This window comes from Aquarana catesbeiana, linkage group LG05, assembly GCF_042186555.1.
Source record: "Aquarana catesbeiana isolate 2022-GZ linkage group LG05, ASM4218655v1, whole genome shotgun sequence".
Taxonomy (NCBI): domain Eukaryota; kingdom Metazoa; phylum Chordata; class Amphibia; order Anura; family Ranidae; genus Aquarana; species Aquarana catesbeiana.
Window position 1 is genome coordinate 133294701 of NC_133328.1, and position 22481 is coordinate 133317181.

General features: G+C 39.9%; 1 protein-coding gene across 10 annotated transcripts in view; it reads right to left on the minus strand.

The window, feature by feature from the left end:
* SATB1 (SATB homeobox 1) overlaps positions 1 to 22481 on the minus strand; it is a 268899-nt gene that overhangs the window by 35609 nt on the left and 210809 nt on the right. For all 10 annotated transcript variants that reach the window (XM_073630208.1, XM_073630209.1, XM_073630205.1 and 7 more), the window contains one exon: positions 13939 to 14094. In XM_073630208.1, the coding sequence (XP_073486309.1) occupies positions 13939 to 14094 (156 nt within the window). The remainder of the gene's footprint in view (positions 1 to 13938; positions 14095 to 22481) is intronic.

The window sequence follows — 22481 nt, forward strand, 5'->3', positions numbered from 1 at the left end:
GGCTGATTCCGATTTTTCGCACAAAAATTCTCGAAGGGGCAAACTCCAAAAATTTTCTCGTACGGGAGCAGAATGAACAATTTACGTGTAATGTGTACCGTTTTCATACGATTTCCATACAAGAAAAATCAGAAAAGAAATGCTGGCCATACGCTATACGAAAAAACGGCCGAAATTCAGTCATCTGGCCAGTTCATTTGTTTTTCGGCCAGTTAATGGGCACAAAATTGGTAATCAATGGGATGTTTTTGAGCCGAAAAAACAAAGGACAAGTTTGGAAATTTTCTGCCGAATGAACGATAAACTGAAAGGTCAATGTGTTTCCCGTCCAAACTGTTTGCACTAGGTATATGGAAAAAAACAAACAAAAAATTGATTCATTTATGTCCACTGAACGATTTATCGGTCATTACATGATGGCACTATCGTTTGCTCTCACGGCCCAATGTTCGTTTTTCAAAAATGGGTTCGGCTGATTTTTCGTATAGTGTATGGCCAGCAAAAGACTGCGCATGATCAGAAACAATAAACAAAAAAAAAAATCCTTTCTTGTACAAGAATTTTTGTACAAATTTTTGTTCATCAGTTCCGATTTGATGTGAAACAATGAGGAAAATTGGACGATCGTTCGCCCGATTTTCTTATAGTGTGTATCCCACTTTAATGCCCAAATTAACTGTTATGCCGCGTATACATGACCGGTTTAGCCGTCGGAATAAACTCCAAAGGTTTCTCCGACAGAATTCCATTCAAGTGGTCTTGCCTACACACAGTCAATCCAAAGTCTGACCAAAGTCCGACTGTCCAGAACGCGGTGATGTACAGTACAAATGACAGGACTAGAAAAAAAGGAAGTTCAATAGCCAATAGCCAATAGTTTCCATCTCGTACTTGCTTCTGAGCAAGCATCGCTTTTGGTCCGTCGGAACAGCATACAGATGAGCGGTTTTCCCGATAGGAATTGGTTCCGTCGGAAATATTTAGAGCATGTTCTATTTCTAGGTCCGTCAGAATTTTTGAAAAAAAAAGTCCGATAAGACACACACACGATCGGAATTGACGATGAAAAGCTTCCGTCTGACTTTTTCTGTCGGACATTCCGCTCGTGTGTACGTGGCTTTAGAAGTGATTCATGCAGATAGCAGAGGAAGGATATAGCAGACAGGATTAAAAAAAAAAAAAAAATTGGATCGAGTACACACTATAGAAGGATGTGTTTGTTCATTTTTCATTTCAGAAATTTAAGAGGTTTTCAACCACTTTAACAAAACTCTAATTTTTTAGAAATGATTCACAAAAGGTCAACAGCCATTGTATTAATGAGCAAGCAAAATAAAAAAAAAGTTTGCCTTTACCTCTTATCAATTAAAATATAAGTAAGACTAAAAGAGAATTTTGAATCTGACACTAGGAAAACCAGAAAGTGTGAATCTGACAGACAACAATAATAATCTGACAGAGGTACTAACCCTCCCACACTTTATTGAAAATAGAAGTAAAAGTTTTGGGCTTAGATACACTTTAACCCCTTGCCGACCAGCGCACGACGATATATGTCGGCACAATGGCACGGCTGGGTAAATGGGCGTATAGGTACGTCCCCTTTAAATCGCGGCATAGTGGGTGCGCGTGCCCGCCGCATACTCCGTGAACAAGCCCGCGGACTCGATGTCCGCTGGGGTCCACGAGCATGTCACGGAGTGGCAGAACAGGGAGATGCCTATGTAAACTAGGCATTTCCCTGTTCTGCCTAGCAACATGACAGAGATCTACTGCTCCCTGTCATCGGAGCAGTGATCTCTGTCATGTTCTAGTGAGACAATCCCTCCTACAGTTAGAATCACTCCCTAGGACACGCTTAACCCCTTGATCGCCCCCTAGTGTTTAACCCCTTCCCTGCCAGTGTCATTTACACAGTAATCAGTGCATTTTTACAGCACTGATCGCTGTATAAATGACAATGGTCCCAAAATAGTGTCAAAAGTGTCCGATGTGTCTGCCATAATGTCGCAGTCATTACTAATAAAAAAAAAATTTATAATAAAAATGCCATAAATCTATCACCTATTTTGTAGACACTATAACTTTGAAACCAATCAATATACGCTTATTGCGATTTTTTTTTGTTTCTTTTTTACATATTTTTTGGGGATATTTATTATAGCAAAAAGTAAAAAATATTGCTTTTTTTTCAAAATTGTCACTTATTTTTTGTTTATAGCGCAAAAAATAAAAACCACAGAGGTGATCAAGTACCACCAAAAGAAAGCTCTATTTGTGGGAAAAAAAGGACGCCAATTTTGTTTGGGTGCAACATTGCACGACCGCTCAATTGTCAGTTAAAGCAACGCAGTGCCATATCGTAAAAAGTGCTCTGGTCAGGAAGGGGGTAAGTCCTTCTGGGGCTGAAGTGGTTAAGATGTATTACTCATAAAAAGAGGCCTCAAAATAGAACACTTGGCTTGCCTTCTTAACTTACCAGGAGCACGCCCTAACCTTTTGTGCAGAGAAGAGTATATCCAGGCACACTTTACTTTTAATTGAAGTGTTTTAGATCAAAGCTACATGAGCTTAAGGTAAAATAAGCAACTACCCTTGTATTGATGTTTGTTAACAAACCAAATGGAATCATTAATAAATTTGTGGAAGTTTAAAATGGAATTTTAAACATGCGCAAACATTTAATAAAAAAAAAAAAAAAAAAAAAAAAAGAGCTGTAAAACCAATACACAGTTAATGTATTTGTCACACGTGAATAAAGGCATCTAAAAAGAGAATTCAGGTTTCTAGATAAACAAAACATTCTATCACAATTAGAAACATTTCAAAAGGCCTATAATTTTCCATCAAAATTACAGTAATTTCTGATATACAAGCCATGATTCATGACAGAATTTTACACTTCATAAGAGATTGCAGTGGCCTGATGTATAACATGCTGCGCAGTGAACCAATATAAACAACTCTGTTTAATGTTTAAATAGCACTTAATGTTTAGAATCCAACAATAAAAAGTAACACGTTGCAGAAATTACCACTTTCATGCTGATTAACGGGTTGGGATGAATTTGAAATTTGACTGTTTACGTGTCCATTTAGTTATGTGTACAATGATACACATACACACACACACACACACACACACAAACACAAAGAAGATATATTCTACAACGTATGCGCTGTACATGCACAGATTAATACTACAGTGTATTTATGTGCCATACAGGCTAATATCGTTACTTATGTTTAGAGATAAGGGACAAATAAGAGAATGTAAAGAAGACTACTGAATGCCCATTATCCACTGAAGCCATCACAACCTAGACATTCTAAAATGTCCTTCTAAACTATTAGGTTAAAGGACAACCCCAGAACAAGACATTTGATGGAGTAGGGTCTGTGTCAACAGGCTTTAGGCTCGTGCCCATGACATGGAGTAAGAACACTGAGGTGCTCTATTTTTTGAGGAAGCTGAGGTCTTTTAACATCTGCCACATGATTCTGAAGGTGTTTATGAGTCTGTGGTGGCCAGTGCTCTCCCATATGGGGTGGCATGCTGGGGAAGCAGGCTTAGGGTGGCCAACACCAACAGACTCAACAAACTGTTTTGCAAGGTCAGTGATGTTGTTGGATTGGAGTTGGAGTCTTTAACAACAGTATTGAAGAGGAGAATGTTGTTCAAGGTCACTGACAGATTGTTACAACCACGATGCACCACAGAGCAACACAGGAAATAATTTTTGCCTGTGGCCATCAGATTATATAATTCTTCTCTGTGAGTGCTGGATGTGAGGATTTAATCTTGTTTATGATTCAGATTTTTATGTAGTTCTTATATGTTGGTATTAGGTTAATTATGATTTTAGGTAATGCTAGAGAAAGTGGTGTACTATTTGCATTTTGGTAGTTTGATTTTCTGTTATTTTTCAATCTGTGTTATTTATTCTATGTCATATTTTAATAGTATGGATGGTTTATTATAGTAAAGTTTTAATTTAGAAAATTAATTGCCGTTATCGGTAATTTTATTGTGTTTCATATTTGTTTGTTATTGTGATCTTGTTTTGTCAATGTTAAATGTAACTGTATCTTAACTACTTCAATGCTGGGCACTTTCACCCCCTTCCTGCCCAGGCCAATTTCCAGCTTTCAGCGCTGTCGCACCACTTTGAATGATAATTGCGTGGTTGTGCACTGCTGTACCCAAACAAAATTGTAATTTTTTGAGACAGACAGAGCTTTCTTTTGGTGGTATTTAATCACCACTGAGTTTTTTTTATTTTTTGCTAAACAAATGAAAAAAAGACCAAAAATGTTTAAAAAAAGTTTTTCTTAGTTTCTGTTACAAAATTTTGTAAATATGTAATTTTTCTCCTTTACTGATGTGTGCTGATGAGGCGGCACTGATGAGGAGGCACCAATATGCAGCACTGATGGGCACACTGATAGGCGGCACTGATGGGCATCTGATGATCATCACTGGTGGGCATCACTGATGGGCACTGGCAGCCATCGTTGATGGGGCTGCACTGATAATCAATGCACTGCTCATCAGCCCAGACCCTCCCCCTGTCAGGAGAGCTGCTCATCGGCTCTCCTCTACTCGCTGTCAGCGTGAATAGAGGAATGCCGATAACCGACACTTCCTATTTGCACTATAATCAGCTGTGATTGGACACTGGAGCTGATTACATAGTAAAGAGCCTACGTCATAGGGCGCCCCAGGGGCGTGCATGAGCGGCATGTTGTGAAGGACGTCATATGATGCCCAGTCACAACAATTAAACCACCACCCGGCTGTCATTTTACTATAAGCCGGGCGAGATGTGGTTAATATTAATCCCTTTGGGATTAATAACATATTCTGAATATGTTTTACATCAGTTTGATATGCTTCTAAGATCATGCGGAATTCATTGATAGGTTCATTTGACCTGCAGTCGATCTCCTGCGGTTGATCTCTAGTTAACCTCCTTCTTTGACCTTCTTCAAACAGGTTTTGCATGTCCATAGATTTGTGTGGGAATGCAAAACCTGCCTGAAGCTAACAAAATCCTGTTGACACAAGCCCTAAGTAACACTCATGTTCATACTCTCTTTTTTGTATATGTTTTACAGTAATAAACTTGTCACAAACTTGAGTAGTTCAAACTGATAAACTGTGGAATTAAAACTGTGGAAAGGCTTATGCTGCGTACACAAGATCGGATTTTCTGACAACAAAACCGTGGATTTTTGTTTGAAGGATGTTGGCTCGAACTTGTCTTGGATACACACGGTCACACAAATGTTGGTCAAAAATTCTGAACGTGAGAATGCGGTGACGTACAACATGTACGACGAGCAGATAAAAAGGAAGTTCAATAGCCAGTGCGGCTCCTTCTGCTTGATTCAGAGCATGCATGAACTTTTGTGCAACGGACTTGTGTACACACAATCGAACTTTCCAACAAAAAGTTTTGTTGGCGGAAAATTTGTTAACCTGCAATCAAACATTTGTTGGCAGAAATTCCGACAGCAATTGTTCAATGGAGCATACACACGGTCGGACTTTCCGACCGTGTGTACGCGGCATTGGTCTAGGTAGTTAATGAAAACTTGTCATGAATTCAAGCTGGGCAATTTTGTGAAAAAATGTATAAATAGAGGTTAACTTCAATGGAAACTAATTTGGGAATGATTCGGTGGGACTTTACATAAGGTAGTGATGTAGTTAATTACCTCCATCCTTATATTTGTATGATAAAAAGAGAGCAGAAAGGGCGGGACTTTGTATGAAGCATGTGTGGGATAAGGGTTGAGTTATTTGTATGGTAGTTAACATATCTATAATACATAGTTTATCGTGATTACTATCCAATTGGCTGACATTACTATTGTTCAGACAATTGCCTAAGTGTATATAGGAATAGATACCTACTGAATAGAGGGTTATTATACTTCTCCATAACAAGGAAGAAGGATATACAAAATTAAAATTTGACAGCTTTAATATTGGAATATAATATAAAACAAGAATATATGGTACAGACAGATCCATGCAGGAATGAAAAAATAAACAGCAATATACAGGGATACACAGACAAGGAATATTGATATGCATTATGGAGATACTGGTTATGACACAAAATAAACACACGATATCTGTTGGCTCTACGCGTTTCGTGACTTTTTAATCGCTCATCAGGAGCAAACATGTATTGTGTCTAGGGTGTCCATGTGCTGCAGGCCCGGGAGCCGGACCACCAACGCCACCAAATGCGGGCACTACTCCCCCCAGGGGATGAGACAGGGGACCCGAACGGCAGGCACCCCATACAGGGCATATCCAGGATAGACAGGCATCTGGCTATAGATGAATGTATGAACTGTTGGGTAGGTGAGAAACAATAGCTGTGTGAGGATCTGACGGACCTAAGAACAGTGTGGATCTGAGACCGTATTAATCTGGAGTGTGAAAATTGGCCAGGTGCCAATTTTCATGATCACTGTGTTAATCTGGAGCGTGCAAATTGGCCAGGTGCCTATTTTCATGTTCCAGATTAACACAGTTTCAGATCCACACCATTCTTAGGTCCGTGGAGGGGGGAGTGGTGCCGCATTTGGTGACCATATATTCTTGTTTTATATCATATTCCAATAATAAAGCTGTCAAATTTTAATTTTGTATATCTTTCTTCCTTGTTATGGAGTAGTATAATAACCCTCTATTCAGTAGGTATCTATTCCTATGTACACTTACGCAATTGTATGAACAATAGTAATGTCAGCCAATTGGATAGTAATTATTTGAAACCACAATAAAATAGATATGTTAACTACCATACAAATAACTCAACCTTTATCACACACATGCTTCATACAAAACACCGCCCTTTCTGCTCTCTTTTTATCATTCAATGGAAACTACATTTCAAAACAATTAGGCTACTTTCCCACTGAGGCGCTTTACAGGCGCTTTACAGGCGCTACAGCGCGAAAAATAGCACCTGCAAAGCCTAATTGTTTTGAAATTTGGTTTCATTGAAGTTTACCTCTATTTATGCATTTTTTCACAAAATTGCCCAGCTTGAATTTAAAGTAAAGCGACTCTCATGTCACTCCAGTGTGAAAGCCTGAATGCTTTCACACTGGGGCGTTGCGCTTGCGGGACGTTAAAAGAAAGTCCTACAGGCAGCATCTTTGAGGCGCTTTAGAAGAGGTGAATACACAGCTCCTAAAGCGCTCCTGCCAATTGAATTTAAAGTAAAGCGCCTCTCCTGTAACTCCAGTGTGAAAGCCCGAATGCTTTCACACTGGGGCGTTGCGCTTGCGGGACGCTAAAAGAAAGTCCTGCACGCAGCATCTTTGAGGAGCTTTAGAAAAGGTGAATACACCGCTCCTAAAGCGCCCCTGCCCATTGAAATCAATTGGCAGTGCCACCGAAGTACCTGCAAAGCTCAGCGGTAGCGGTGATTTGAGTGCGCTTTTAACCCTTCATTCGGCCGCTAGCGGGGGTTAAAAGCCCCCCGCTATCGGCCGAAAAGCACTGCTAAAACTATCGGTGCTTTACCGCTGACGCCCTCGCACCTCAGTGTGAAAGTGCCCTTAGTAGATTCAGTGCTATGGGCAGCTGAAATTCTATGTTAATGTTGAATTTTACAGTAAAAAAAATGGCTTGGCCTTACACTGGTGTGATGCTCTGTATAGGTCAGTAGTGCTGCCCATCACATTAAGCCTTTTACTGTCACCACTGTAAGACTGACAGCAGAGGCAGTTAAACAAATGCTACAGCAGTGGGAAGATTGTTTATACTTGTTAAAAACCAACTATCAACTTTCTGCTGTAAACCTACCCTAAATGCATCTACACACACTTGAAGGCACTGCTTCCCCCCTTCCCCGCCTTAGCACCCCCGGCTTTTATCCTGGGCGCCACTGTCCCTCCTGCAGACTGGGGACAGCCTTGGTGGGTGGCGGAGTGTAAAGTAGAGGGAGATCAGTGATTGTCTCTCAGGTAAACTTGGAAGAAACAAGCATTTCATCACTTATTGCTTCTGATCTGTCATTCCCTGACTGCTGTGGCTAGGGCAGAAGCTGAAGAAGCAAAATCTATGCTTGATTAGTTTTTATGGAGTACAGGGAAGACATTAGAGATCTAACTGACCCCTGATGTCTAAATAAAAAGATCCTGTTACATCCACTGTGCTATCTCATAGGGGGCTTGACAGTCCCCTATGTGATTGCAATAAAGTTGAAAGTTAAAAAAAATTAAAGTAACACATAATCAATGAAAAAAAAAAACACAATTTTTTTAAAGCCCCCCCCCCCCTTCCCCGCCATGTAAATGTACAAATAAAAATGATGACTGTGCTACACATTAGGTATTACAGTTTACACCAGAATGAAAGCAATAATTCAAGGCATGCACAATTATAAGGCTTGAGATGTTTAGTATCTATTTACTCAATGGATCCTGAGCAACAGAGACACCTGTGGACAGCAGCATTGTTAACCTTAGGGAAGGGTTGTGTTATAAGCACGAGCAGATTTAGATACACTAAGAAACAAAACAAATTAAAGTAAAACCCAATCTAACACTTTATAGCAGTTACAGCAACAGTTTTGTTGCTGTTGGGATAAACGTTTTACATAATGGTACATAGTTCCAATATGTAATATAAGATTTTAGATTCTATAATAATTTTTTTTTTTTTATTAAGAAACGATATTCTTGATAATAATTATTAAGACTTTTTTTTTATCTGGGGTCATCTTATATTAACCTGGTCTAAGTTGGTTTTATCCCCTCTTATACAATGTATGACGTAATCTTTTGTGTAGTTAGATCTATGCTAAAATTGTTTTAGTTAAACTACTTTTAGTTTATGTTGGAACTACAACTCAATATTATTAACATATATGTGATCTTTTCTTTTGCTGCCACTATATGTACTTATGTATGCTAATTGTTAAAGAAAAAGAAAAAGTTTTACATAAATAAATAAAAGCTGATCGTTGTAAGACCCCCTGTCAATGGTAAATGGTTTGTCTCAACTCTCTGACTGCTACATCTGCAGAACAGCTGGTTCTGTTGAAGAACAACAGACTTACTGGCTAGATAACCAGGTGAAAATAAAGGGAAAAAGCCTAAACAAAAAAACGAATGCAGCTACCACGTCTAAGAATTGGTAAGCTGCAATATAATAAATGTTTGCTTTTGGGTTTAATACTGCTTTAACAAATTTTCAGAGTAAGCAAGTGTGCATTTTAACATGTTTGCAAAAAGCAAAAAAAAATAAATAAATAAAAATGTATGCAAAAATGAATATGGATGTGAACAAGTTAGTAGACCAATCAGGCACTGGAGACGGGATCAGCCTAGATTTGACAGGAAAAGTTGAGATTTGCATAAAAATATATATCCTGGCTATATCCTATACTTTTGAATCTCCAGATCATATTGACACATGGTTTCCACTGAAGTTAACCTCTGGTTATCTATTTTTTTTCTTTACATGCTCAGTTTGGACTTGTGATAGGTTTACTTTAAATACCTGGACTTTTCTAAAGTTAAAAGGTCTGTTATGTCTTTCGGAGTCAAAGAAAATCATATGACTGTGAATGCTCTGGAGGCCTAGGTGAACTGAGCCAATATTTTCATATTTTAGATGAAGACCTCAGAACTTTTGCCATTGCTAAAGCTGACTGCTGCATTCATTTGTTTAAAGGTGAGCTACAGTCTCCTAGGCAAATGTAAATACAAACGTAGTCATAACTCCTAGACCCCTTTTACACTGGAGACGTTTTTCAGGTGCTTTAGCGCTAAAAATAACGCCTGTAAAGCGCCTGAAACAAGCCTCAGCTGCAATCCCAGTGTGAAAGCCCAAGTGCTTTCACACTGGGGTGTTGCGCTGGCAGGGCATCGCAAAAAGTCCTGCAAGCAGCTTCTTTGCAGCGCTGTAGGAGCGGTGAATACACCGCTCCTAAAGCACCCCTGCCCATTGAAATCAATGGGCAGTGCTGCCGACCCACCGGCAAAGTGTCGCTGCAGCAGCATTTTGTGGGCAGTTTTAACCCTTTTTTGGCCACTAGCGGGGCGTTTTTAAACGAATAGCGCCGCTAAAACGACGGTGAAGCCCCGCAAAAAATAGCCACGCTTTACTGCCGACTCCCGGGTGCTTTCATTGTGAAAGCACTTCATATAGGTTGGCTATTGTCTTATATGTAAATGTATTTAGAACTCACCCAAACTGTAGATGAATGTCTGGTGAAGAAATTCTGAAAACAGACATTGCATCTGTGTGCAACTGAAGCCGGTGCCCAAACACTTCTGTGAATTTCTGCAGCTGGCTACCCAGCATGCGCCTCCAGATCTTGCGCATGCACAGTAATGACACTGAGCAGTGCACATTGTTGTTAACAGGGTGCCATAGCAATGGCATTTCCCGTCCTATTGTTATAGCAACACCAAGGAACCCGGAAGCCTAACTTTAGCTGTAATTGCATCATTTCCAATTTTGAAATAACGGCAGAAGACAAAAATGCCCATTGATTCCTGGGATATCCCTTTTATGTCCTTTATGACGTACATTGCCATGCCAGGAATATTAAAAAAAAAGATATTTATAAAAAAAAAATGTAAAAAAGAGGCAATATCCAAACTTTAAAGAATGCTGCATTAGCATTAACATGCGGCATGATTATTAAAGGGGCTGAAGATCTGCTTTAAGTAACTGACTGTAATGCAGTATTTTACATTTATATAAATGCAATGTAGAGAGAGATGCACACTGATGCATAGAAACACATAATGTTATATTGCTATAAGTTTGCAATGATAGAAGTTGGTTGCCTTGGAACAATGACTCAATTATAGGTTTATTGAGTAGATTCTCAAGTGAGCTGTGTGTAAATGTAGACATGGGTCTACGTAACCTCACCCATAGGGTCAACTGCATAATGTTAGTGTTCTGCTGAATATGATAAGCTTATCACTGTGGGATATGTGATGTACCAATTGAACTATACAGCCAGGGCAAGACGCCGCTCAAAACTGACCCGGTGCTTCAGATGTGGATATGGCCTCAACCAGTGCTGCTCTGGTCATGCCCCCTGACATGTTTCGCCCTGCCTGCTGGGGCTTGGTCACAGAGGCCTCTGACCTCTGTGACCAAGCCCCGGTAGGAGGGGCGACACATGTCAGGGGGAGTGGCGGGAGCAGCCTGGCTGAGGCCACACACAGCCATATCCACATTTGAAGCACTGGGTCAGTTTTGAGCGGCGTCTTACCCCACATATGTCCCTGCTTCTGATCTAGTGCCTGATGTCTGCTCCCACTTTCTGATATCCTCCAGCTCTGAGTGGCACTCCAAGTGTACATGTATACAGTACACCCAGGGCATTGATTTCTAAGAAACCATTGTGTAGTAATCGTGTAATAACTAAATATTTACATAAACAGAGGCAACTTTTTTTTTATAGTTCAAAAGTCTTCACACAACCTCTATCATATTTTCTTAACCACTTCCGGACTGGCTCACGATGATATATGTTGGTACTTTGAAGAGGGATATCGTTGTCATGGCAGTGTCTAGCTGCCATAACCCCGGTATCCTCTTCTTCAGTGAGCGGTCCAGTTTCAGATAAAAGTGGTCTCAGCGGGGGATTCGCTGCGAGATCACATTTATCGGCGGCGGGAGAGGGCCCCCCTCCCTTCGCTCTCCAGTGCCCTCCACTGCTTACCAGAGGCGATCGCATCCTTCACCCTGTTAGGTATGGAGATGAGTGAGGGTAAGATGGCCCCCACCCGTCTCCATAACATTGCAGGATGGAAGCGACATCAAAACGTCGCTTCCGCCCATAGCTCCTAAAGGGACTTTTTCTTTTTCAAACAACAACATTTTTTTTTTATTGCATTTTAGCGTAAATATGAGATCTGAAGCCTTTTTTACCCCAGATCTCATATTTAAGAGATCCTGTCATGCTTGTTTTCTATTACAAGGGATGTTTACATTCCTTGTAATAGGAATAAAAGTGACACAATATTTTTTTTAAGAACAGTGTAAAAATAAAAAATGAAAAGTAAAATAAATAAGAAAAAAAAAAACATTTTTTAACGCGCCCCATCCCGCCGAGCTCGTGTGCAGAAGCGAACGCATACATGAGTAGCACCCGCACATGAAAACAGTGTTCAAACCACACATGTGAGGTATCGCCGCGATCGTTAGAGAGAGAGAGAGAGCAATAATTCTAGACCTAGAACTTCTCTGTAACTCAAAATATGCAACCCGCAGAATTTTTTTAAAGTTTGTCGTCATTCGACGAGCGGGCGCAATTTTGAAACATGACATGTTGGGTAACAATTCACTTGGCGTAACATTATCTTTCACAATATAAAAAATATGGGTAACTTTACTGTTGTCCTATTTTTTCTATGCAAAAAAGTGTATTTTTTCCAAAGAAGTGCGCTTGTAAGACTGCTGCGCAAATACGGTGTGACAGAAAGTATTTCAGCAACCGCCATTTTAATCTCTAGGGTGTTAGAAAAAATATACATAATGTTTGGGGGTTCTAAGTAATTTTCTAGCAAAAAAAAAATGATTTCAACTTGTAAACACCAAATCTCAGAAAGAGGCTTGATCCTTAAGTGGTTAAAAGACATGTTTGCACTATGCACAACCTCAGCACTGTATACACAAAGTTTTAGAGCTATTTGCAGATTGTACTTGAAATAGACAATATCAATTTTCACAAAACTGTAATCTTTATTCCAAAAAGTCAACACAAAAATGTATGCAAACTGAAAAAAATTACAGCACTCTCCAAAAAAGGCTAAACATTAACAATGTTAAACATTTCTGGTATATAAAACTCTAAGTCATTACAAATGAAATTACTTCAGTTTATAGGAAACAAACTACAGCATGCAAGGATTTTATCATACAGTAAAAGATTCACAGGCATCTAAAGCTTATGAATAGTGAAAGTACATTGCAATAAAGGGACAAGTGTATTCTCCCACTAAAATTATAATCTACAAAAAAGAATGCTTGATACACAATAAACATACGGTCTACCAACAGGCTCAAGTAAAGAAGGCTTAGGTGAGCGTTTGAGTAAATACCACCTCTGTATCCTTATTTTGCTTTTTTTTAATCCCCTAAATAAACAGGTCTGTGATTCTTTGCTTTCCATCAGCAAGCAGCCACAGCACTCTGGCCCTTGCTATTACATTTAATTCCTAGTTTCGAGCAACTAAACAATCAATATGATGATGGAAAAACCATCACTCAAAAACCATGGCAAAGCCAGTCAAAAAGGCTATTTTCATTCAATTTTCTTGCCACAAGGTAAACATGGAGACTGCTATTGTTAATATGGTCTAAAATACTAGTTGTTTGGCTGTCAATATTTTGGGTCACTGACCAAAACAAGTGTGCATATAAGACTTCTGACTTTCCCGATCGACATACTTGTTCTGGGTACAAGTACTGAAGCCTTCTTAGAAGATGGTCAGCAATGGTAGTCTCTCTATTTCTTGCATGACAGGTTTATTTTAGCAGTCATCAAGGCAAATAATATTTACACATCTCTTTTACCTAAACCTCCTCTAAAAAAAATTAAATTAAAAAGAAAAATCAGTAGACATCTTCTTTAAGGACATGTTCAAAAATGTTTTATTTTATATCACATTTTGTAGAAAAATGTTTTAAGTTAACAAGCTGTCACATCCATCACTTATCCAATAGAAATGTTACATATGTTTACTGACTTGTCTAATGTTCACCAAGTTATTTTTTCTTTTATGGTGAGGCAAGAATAGTTAATATTCATATTTTACTGCTATAAAACCTAGAAACCACCCTGTGTACAGTGCACTAAATTCATTCAACATTTAAATGCTCTAAAACTGTACAGAAGGAAGAATAATATTTTTCTTTAAATTGATATTATGTACCTGGCTTTTGGAAGCTGCAACCTTTGCAAATAGAGCTTGGGATACTTTAGCTCTTTTCATTTCCTGCTGGATATCGTCATAAATGGAAGCATTAATATTCATGCTGCAGTTTTCCAGGCTTCCGTTTCTCTCTGTTGCAATAGTCGCTGCCTTGACCTGGAAAATACATTTTGTATATAATCATTTATGTAATAATTGTTATTGATTCATATAGCACCAACATCTCCTGTGACGCTGTACAAAGTCCACAGATTCCTAGTGTACTGTACATGGGCTTTTGAGATCAATTAAGGTCAGTTTAAGATTTTGTTCTTTGCCTCTATTCCTCACATAAATTAAGGTAAAGGCATGCCAAATGTATAGTGAATGCATCTAAAATGTCTTTGCACATTAGTCCTTACAGTAGTGCGACAGCTTTCTGTCTAATGAAGACAACACTACAAATTTTAGCTCAGTGTAGACAAGAGACAAACTTTTGCAGAGTCAGAACAACAGTTTTTCAGTCTTCAGTTTAATTAGGGTAAAGTCCATTTTCAGCTGTGCCTCACCACCAGTAGAGCGCTCACCTTTTTTTGCATACAATCTAGTATCCACTTATCCTTTAAAGTGCTCTGTTACTAACTAACTGTTACTTCACTGTATTGAAGATCTCTGGACACTGATGGTACTCAGCACTTCTGGGCTTGTCCAATACCTGGTCGCTTTCTGCACACTGTGGTTACTCTGCTGACCCCTACAACACTTTTTGTAGCAGGAGGAATCACGTTGTATATAAGGGAACTAGGTAATGAACACATCAGAAAATTTCACATACCAGGGGTAGCCAGAGATCGGCAGTACAGCAAAGTTTTAGGCCTTTCAAAAAGGTTTTTATCTTACTTTTTTTAACAAGGTGGTCTTAAAGCCAATATGATAAGCTAGTGAATTAGCAACTGGGTCACTTTAAGTATGTGTATGTGGGGGGAGGGTTTTTTTTTCCCTAAGAAAACATCCACCTATTGCACTGATATCGGTGACACTAAGAAAATAGGAGTTTTCACCTACCTGTAAATATTTACCTTAGAGTACAGTACAGGATACAGGACTTGTATTCCACCATGGGTTATAGGCAGCTACCTGCAGGTGATTGGACATTGGCAAAAAATGGCAGGGCCCACTCCAGAGCACACCATATAACCCTGCCCACTTAGTGAGACTCAAGTTTTTTATAAAGCAATAAGAAGTGATCAAGTCACAGAAGGGAAGTGTATGTGCCTTGTACTGTACTCCAAGAAAAAAAACTACAAGTAAGTCAAAATTCCTGTCATCTGAATTGTACAGTACAGGACAAAAAAACTTGTGGTCTTAGACCATGGGACATACTCAAATAATAAACGGAGGGATGGACAACAGCATAGCAAACAGAACTGCCAACAGGTCCACAAAAAACAACAGTTAAAGGGACCCTAATAAAACACTCAGATGACAGCTTGAAGCAACCTGAAGCTGAAGCGTGCATCAGCCAAGGCCTGAACATCCACTTGGTAGAACTTGGAAGAAGCGTGAACAGAGGACCAGGTAGTGACCTTACAAATCTGGTAACCAGATGCTTGATGCTGAAAAGCCTGAGAGAGAACAAAATACCTAGTGGAATAAGCTTTGATAGGAAAAGGAGGAACTCTGTCACTAAGCATGTATGCCTTGCAATAGTGGAATGGAAAGCAGGATGCGCTTTACAAGGGCCCATGGGCAGTACAAAAAGGGACTCTCTTGAGAATAGGGTTCAGAGAGCATTGGGATGATATTGACAGCTGACACAGAAGCTTGAATTGGGGGACTTACAGTGGGTATAGAAAAGAACCACCCCCTTTAAAATAATCACATTTTGTTGCTCTGCAGCCTGAAATGAAGACAGACACAGTTTTTGTTTTATCCAGCTGTATTTACTACCAAATGAAAGATATAACACCAACATGTCATAAAGAAAAAAATCAAAACCAGTATTACTGAGTTGGAAAAAGGAACACCCCCTCCTAAAAATGACTTGTAAATTCAGTCAGGTGTAGCTAATCACCTTCTCAATGGCACACAAGGCCACAAGGTTTAGGAGTGTGTCTATGGGAATTTTTGAGCACCTTTGGGATGAATTAGAGCAGAGACTGCGAGCCAAGTCTTCTCGTCCAACATCAGTGCCTGACCTTAGAGATGCGCTTCTTTAAGAATGGTCAAACATTCCAATAGACACACTTCTAAACCTTGTGGACAGCCTTCCCAGATGAGTTGAAGCTGTTATAGCTGCAAAGGGTGGCCAACTGAATATTGAACCCTATGGACTAAGACTGGGATGCCATTAAAGTTCATGTGCGTGTAAAGGGAGGTGTCCCAATACTTTTGACAATATAGTGTATCTGCCAGGCTCTGCATTAGATAATGTTATCTGTCAGAGCTGCAGGGGAAGAGAGTAGTTAAAGACAGTGGCAATCATGGGAGCTGTCATAGTGTGCCGACAAAGATCTTAATATGGCTGGATGAATGAGTTTAACCGCTGAGGAATTCACTGCTCCCCATTTTTAGGGACTCACATGGGCTGCTATGGCAGTAATTCCACCAGTACATAATGTAACAGAAGAGGGATTATAGTTACATTTCCAGCGATGCATTTGTTGATATGCCCCCTCTTGCTTCTGCATGTAGAATACCTGCTCATCCTCCTAACTGTAGAATGAACTGCCAGGAGGGACAACTACATGCAACGGGGGGTAGGTGGGCAACAGGAAACCCATACAGCCAGTTAAATACTTGCAGTGGCCAGGGAGGGTCAAAGAGCAGTATATCACAGGTTTTAGCTTCAGAATTATGAACATGCATGGTCAAACAACCTGAAACATACTTGTTTATGCCTTTAGCTTTCAAAGGGTCAACACACACACTTTTATTATACATTCTATATTACAGTATAATATTATATTATATTATATTATTATAACAATATGTACTATCAGGGCTTTTTTTTAGCGGGAACGCGGGGGAACGCAGTTCCGGCACCTCTTGGACTGACTGTATGTAATGGCAAGGGGTGCTGGGGTGTGCTGCAGGGTATTAATGCTCACTGCTGGGGATCTATATTTGCAAGGTGGGTCTATTGTTGCTGGGGAGGTCTATTATTGCTGGTGGGGGACCTATTGTTGCTGGGGGGGTCTTATGTTGCTGGGGGGTCAATTGTTGCTGAGAGATCTACTGTTGGGGGAGGGGTCTATTGTCAATGGCAGCCAGACAGACTATTAATGCTGGCTGTGCGGAGATCTGTTGATGCTGCCGGGAGTCTATTGTTGCTGGCGGGGAAATTTTGTTGTGGTTGGTCCATTTTTGTTAGGGGGATTTATTGTTGCTGGCTGCAGGGCATCTATTTTACTGCTTTTCTTGATATCATTACCAAATTCCATACAAATTACTTAGCACCTCAAAATGATACTTGGTTCTACATTGTCTAAAAGTGACGGTACTGGGAGGTGGGTAGGGGCGGAGAAAAGGGGTGACTCAGAAAGGGGGAGTTCCTGCACCTATTGTCTGAGAAAAAAGCCCTGTGTACTATATTATTAACATTGCAATATAGTAGAAGGAAAACAATAATGATAGATAGGTAGGTAGATAGATAGATAGATAGATAGATAGATAGATAGATAGATAGATAGATAGATAGATAGATAGATAGATAGATAGATAGATAGATAGATAGATAGATAGATAGATAGATAGATAGATAGATAGATAGATTTTCAGAATTTATAAGCACACAGTAGGAATTTCTTTTATAGATTTTCATACAAAATTGACATTTGTCGCAACTGCGAGTGTGAGCAATCATTATCCATAGTTCAATTCACATCTGTAGCTTTACAAATACTTCACATTTTGGTAAAAGGTTATTATAACACAATCTGTGTATTGTCAGGTGACAACAAGGAATTACTAAGTCATAAAGCAAGTTTCGTGGCAACAAGCCAGATATTTTCACAGAGCTGTGCAAATGTACAACTGAAAGCTTTTGCAATTAATGGGAAAGAATTTAACCATCTGTCTTTGCAAATACGGCTTATCTTGAATAGCATGCATCATAACTGTCATGATTTATGTCTGTGATAACAGTGAGATGGCATCTTGTTTTTCCTCTTTTCTTTATTTTTATTAGATTTTCCTCTCTGATAGTTTAACCTTGCCCTTTAAGTTTTTGCATAGTACATTATCTGTAGATATCATAATGTCACAATTGTTAACAGACTGCATACTTTGTCCCTAGCATGACATGTGTAATCTTTACCTTTATGAGCACTTTCAGTGTATATATTGTAAATATTTATATTAGAGTCATACAGGGGCTTATTTAAGAGGAAAAAAGATACACAGGGAAAAATACAACCCATGGCAACTTGATTTCAGCTGTCATTTTCATAAAACTGCTTCTGAGTCTACATTGTAGGGACAGAGGGATTCCTCTCTCCTGAAGCCCCCAATAAGCAATGGTAAGACCCAATTAGACACAATAGAACCTGTCCTAAAACAGAAGATACAGTGGAGACGGAAAGTATTCAGACCCCCTTAAATTTTTCACTCTTGGTTATATTGCAGCCATTTGCTAAAATCATTTAAGTTCATTTTTGTTCCTCATTAATGTACACACAGCACCCCATATTGACAGAAAAACACAGAATTGTTGACATTTTTCCAGATTTATTAAAAAAGAAAAACTGAAATATCACATGGTCCTAAGTATTCAGACCCTCTGCTCAGTATTTAGTAGAAGCACCCTTTTGATCTAATACAGCCATGAGTCCTTTTGGGAAAGGTGCAACAAGTTTTTCACACCTGGATTTGGGGATCCTCTGCCATTCCTCCTTGCAGATCCTCTCCAGTTCTGTCAGGTTGGATGGTAAATGTTGGTGGACAGCCATTTTTAGGTCTCCCCAGAGATGCTCAATTGGGTTTAAGTCAGGGCTCTGGCTGGGCCATTCAAGAACAGTCACGGAGTTGTTGTGAAGCCACTCCTTCATTATATTAGCTGTGTGCTTAGGGTCATTGTCTTTTTGGAAGGTAAACCTTCGTCCCAATCTGAGGTCCTGAGTACTCTGGAGAAGGTTTTCATCCAGGATATCCCTGTACTTGGCCGCATTAATCTTTCCCTCGATTGCAACCAGTCATCCTGTCCCTGCAGCTGAAAAACACCCCCACAGCATGATGCTGCCACCACCATGCTTCACTGTTGGGACTGTATTGGACAGGTGATGAGCAGTGCCTGGTTTTCTCCACACATATCGCTTAGAATTAAGGCCAAAAAGTTCTATCTGGGTCTCATCAGACCAGAGAATCTTATTTCTCACCATCTTGGAGTCCTTCAGGTGTTTTTTTAGCAAACTCCATGCAGGCTTTCATGTGTCTTGCACTGAGGAGAGGCTTCCGTCGGGCCACTCTGCCATAAAGCCCCGACTGGTGGAGGGCTGCAGTGATGGTTGACTTTCTCCCATCTCCTGACTGCATCTCTGGAGCTCAGCCACAGTGATCTTTGGGTTCTTCTTTACCTCTCTCACCAAGGCTCTTCTCCCCTGATAGCTCAGTTTAGCCGGACGGCCAGCTCTAGGAAGAGTTCTGGTCGTCCCAAACGTCTTCCATTTAAGGATTATGGAGGCCACTGTGCTCTTAGGAACCTTAAGTGCAGCAGAATTTTTTTTGTAACCTTGGCCAGATCTGTGCCTTGCCACAATTCTGTCTCTGAGCTCTTCAGGCAGTTCCTTTGACCTCAAGATTCTCATTTGCTCTGACATGCACTGTGAGCTGTAAGGTCTTATATAGATAGGTGTGTGGCTTTCCTAATAAAGTCCAATCAGTATAATCAAACACAGCTGGACTCAAATGAAGGTGTAGAACTATCTCAAGGATGATCAGAAGAAATGGACAGCACCTAAGTTAAATATATGAGTGTCAAAGCAAAGGGTCTGAATACTTAGGACCATGTGATATTTCAGTTTTTCTTTTTTAATAAATCTGCAAAAATGTCAACAATTCTGTGTTTTTCTGTCAATATTGGGAGCTGTGTGTACATTAATGAGGAAAAAAAATGAACTTAAATGATTTTAGCAAATGGCTGCAATATAACAAAGAGTGAAAAATGTAAGGGGGTCTGAATACTTTCCGTCCCCACTGTATATGCAGGTCTCACAAATCTAAAAAAATAAAGGATTTATTCTGTTTTGTGTTGATGGATGGCATGGCTGCCATTAGAACTCACAGCCTACTTGACATGCCCCCCATCACAGTGTCTCCCCTGTACCCCTGCCCCCCTTCTACACATGATCCCTATACTACAGCTTATCTCCTACACTGCAATCCTGTACCACCGCCTCTCTCCCATACATCATTCCTATACCACCACCTACTCTTACAAATCACCCCTATGCTGTTACTTCCCTCCTGGACAGCTGCCTCCCTTCTACACAACATCCATGTACAGTGTATGAGAAGCTAGTTGAAGATAGAGTATGATGAAGGTAGAGGGCACATTAAAGGTATTATTTAAGGTAAGTTGGCACAGTACATGGTGTAGGTAAGGTGACGGGCACAGTACTAGAACAGCACAGGGTATTATGAGGGTAGAGAACAATACAGGTACACTGTATGGTAAGCTGGCACAGTACAGGGTATGATAAAGTTATAGGGTACAGTGTACAGTCATTTGGCTTAGTACAGGATATGTGATAGAAGACAGTGCAAGGATCATGTATGACAAGCTGGCACATTTCAGAGTATGATTTGGATAGCAGGCAAAGTGCAGGCACACTATTTGGTATGATGGCACAGACAATAGAGGGTTTGATGAAAGTAGAGAACACAGAGGGAAGGCATGGATGACCAACTGGGATATACGTGACTGTTACAAGCCGATGAGGTCACTCAGCATTCTTAGCCACGCTAGTCACCAGGATCCACACTGCCACAAGTTAAGATGTTTGCACCTTGTGCCATTCTCAGTGCACCACCTGGAATCCCTGGGGTCCCATTCCCCTTCTCTCTCCATGGTAGGTAGCTGCCATCAGCACAGAGCCCATGTCCCTGATCTCTGCTATGATTCCCTAAAGTGGATGCCTTAAGCTAACCACCAATTAGAAGGTGAGCAGTGGCAGGTGAGTAGTGATGCTGGGGACTATGTACTCAGTGCACAGTAGAGGAATCCTCCCCCTGTAATGTACAAAATCCTGTACTTCACACACATTTGAGACGCAAACTGCACATCCAGAATTTGTGTGGCTCAGTCTATAATGATAAAAAGAGGACTATTTACCTTAGTTTTTGGATTTGTGATGCAAGTGAGACCTGAAAGAATCTTTTCACCTGTTTAAAGGGCTCTACTCGTTTTCTAATTACGTTGGGTGCTTTTTAGTTTCTTTTAATCCACCTCACCATACCAGGTCTGGTTGCTGCATTTTCTTGGTCCTTATTCCATAGAAGCCATGGTTTCCATATACTGCACTTGCCAACTAGCCTCAAACATCTATATGCAGTTTGGGAGAAAAGGCTCTTATATTAGGCTGTATCTGTATTATAAGCCAGCAGTTCTTGATGTGAGGTCAGCCACAGGGGCAGAAAGGAATAGTCTGTGTGGTTATGCTCACTATCCTAAAATGAAGAATAAAAAAATAAGAAAAAACTCCATACTTTTTAGATTTGTGATGGAAATTGGACCTCTAAATACCTCATTAATTAAGTGGGGGCTTTTTGGTTTCTTTTAGTCCACTTCCCCATAACATGTCTGAGCAAGTCTATGGAAACTTGTACACATTCAGCAAAAGAGTATTTGTAAGCTTAGGTACGCATGCTGGATGAGGAGATCTGGCTCATAACCTGCATTCTAATGAACCTAAAAAAAGAGGGGGCTTTTTGGTTTCTTTTAGTCCACTTCCCTATAACATGTCTGAGCGTGTCTATGGAAGCTTGTACACATTCAGCAAAAAAGTATTTGTAAGCTCAGGTACTCATGCTGGATGAGGAGATCTGACTCATAACCTGCATTATAATGAACCTAAAAAAAGAGTTTGGTAGGGTTGAAGTCAGGGCTCCGTTCTGGTCACTTGAGTTTCCCCACACTGAAAGCACACGGGGGGGGGGGGATTTACTAAAATTGGAACAGGCAAAATCTGGTGCAGCTCTGCAGATAAACCAATTGGCCAACAGGTTTTATTGTCAAAGTTTAATTGAACAAGCTTAAGTTAGAATCTGATTGGCTACCATGCACGGCTTCGCCCGATTCGGAGTGCTCCAGTTTTAGTAAATGTTAAAGTATTGCATTATAAGTACCCTTTACTGGAAACATTTGAACTCAATCATTTAGAGGGGTGACCAAATACTTTGGTCACATAGATTGGTGTAACGATTTGGTGTCTACCAATTTTTAGCTATTTAATGTATGTGTTGTTGATGGAGTCACCATTTAACAGATTTAGCTTTAGTCAACAAAAGCAATAAGCCCTAATTTAAATAACAAAAATAGAAATTTAAAAAATCCCTGTGATTTATTT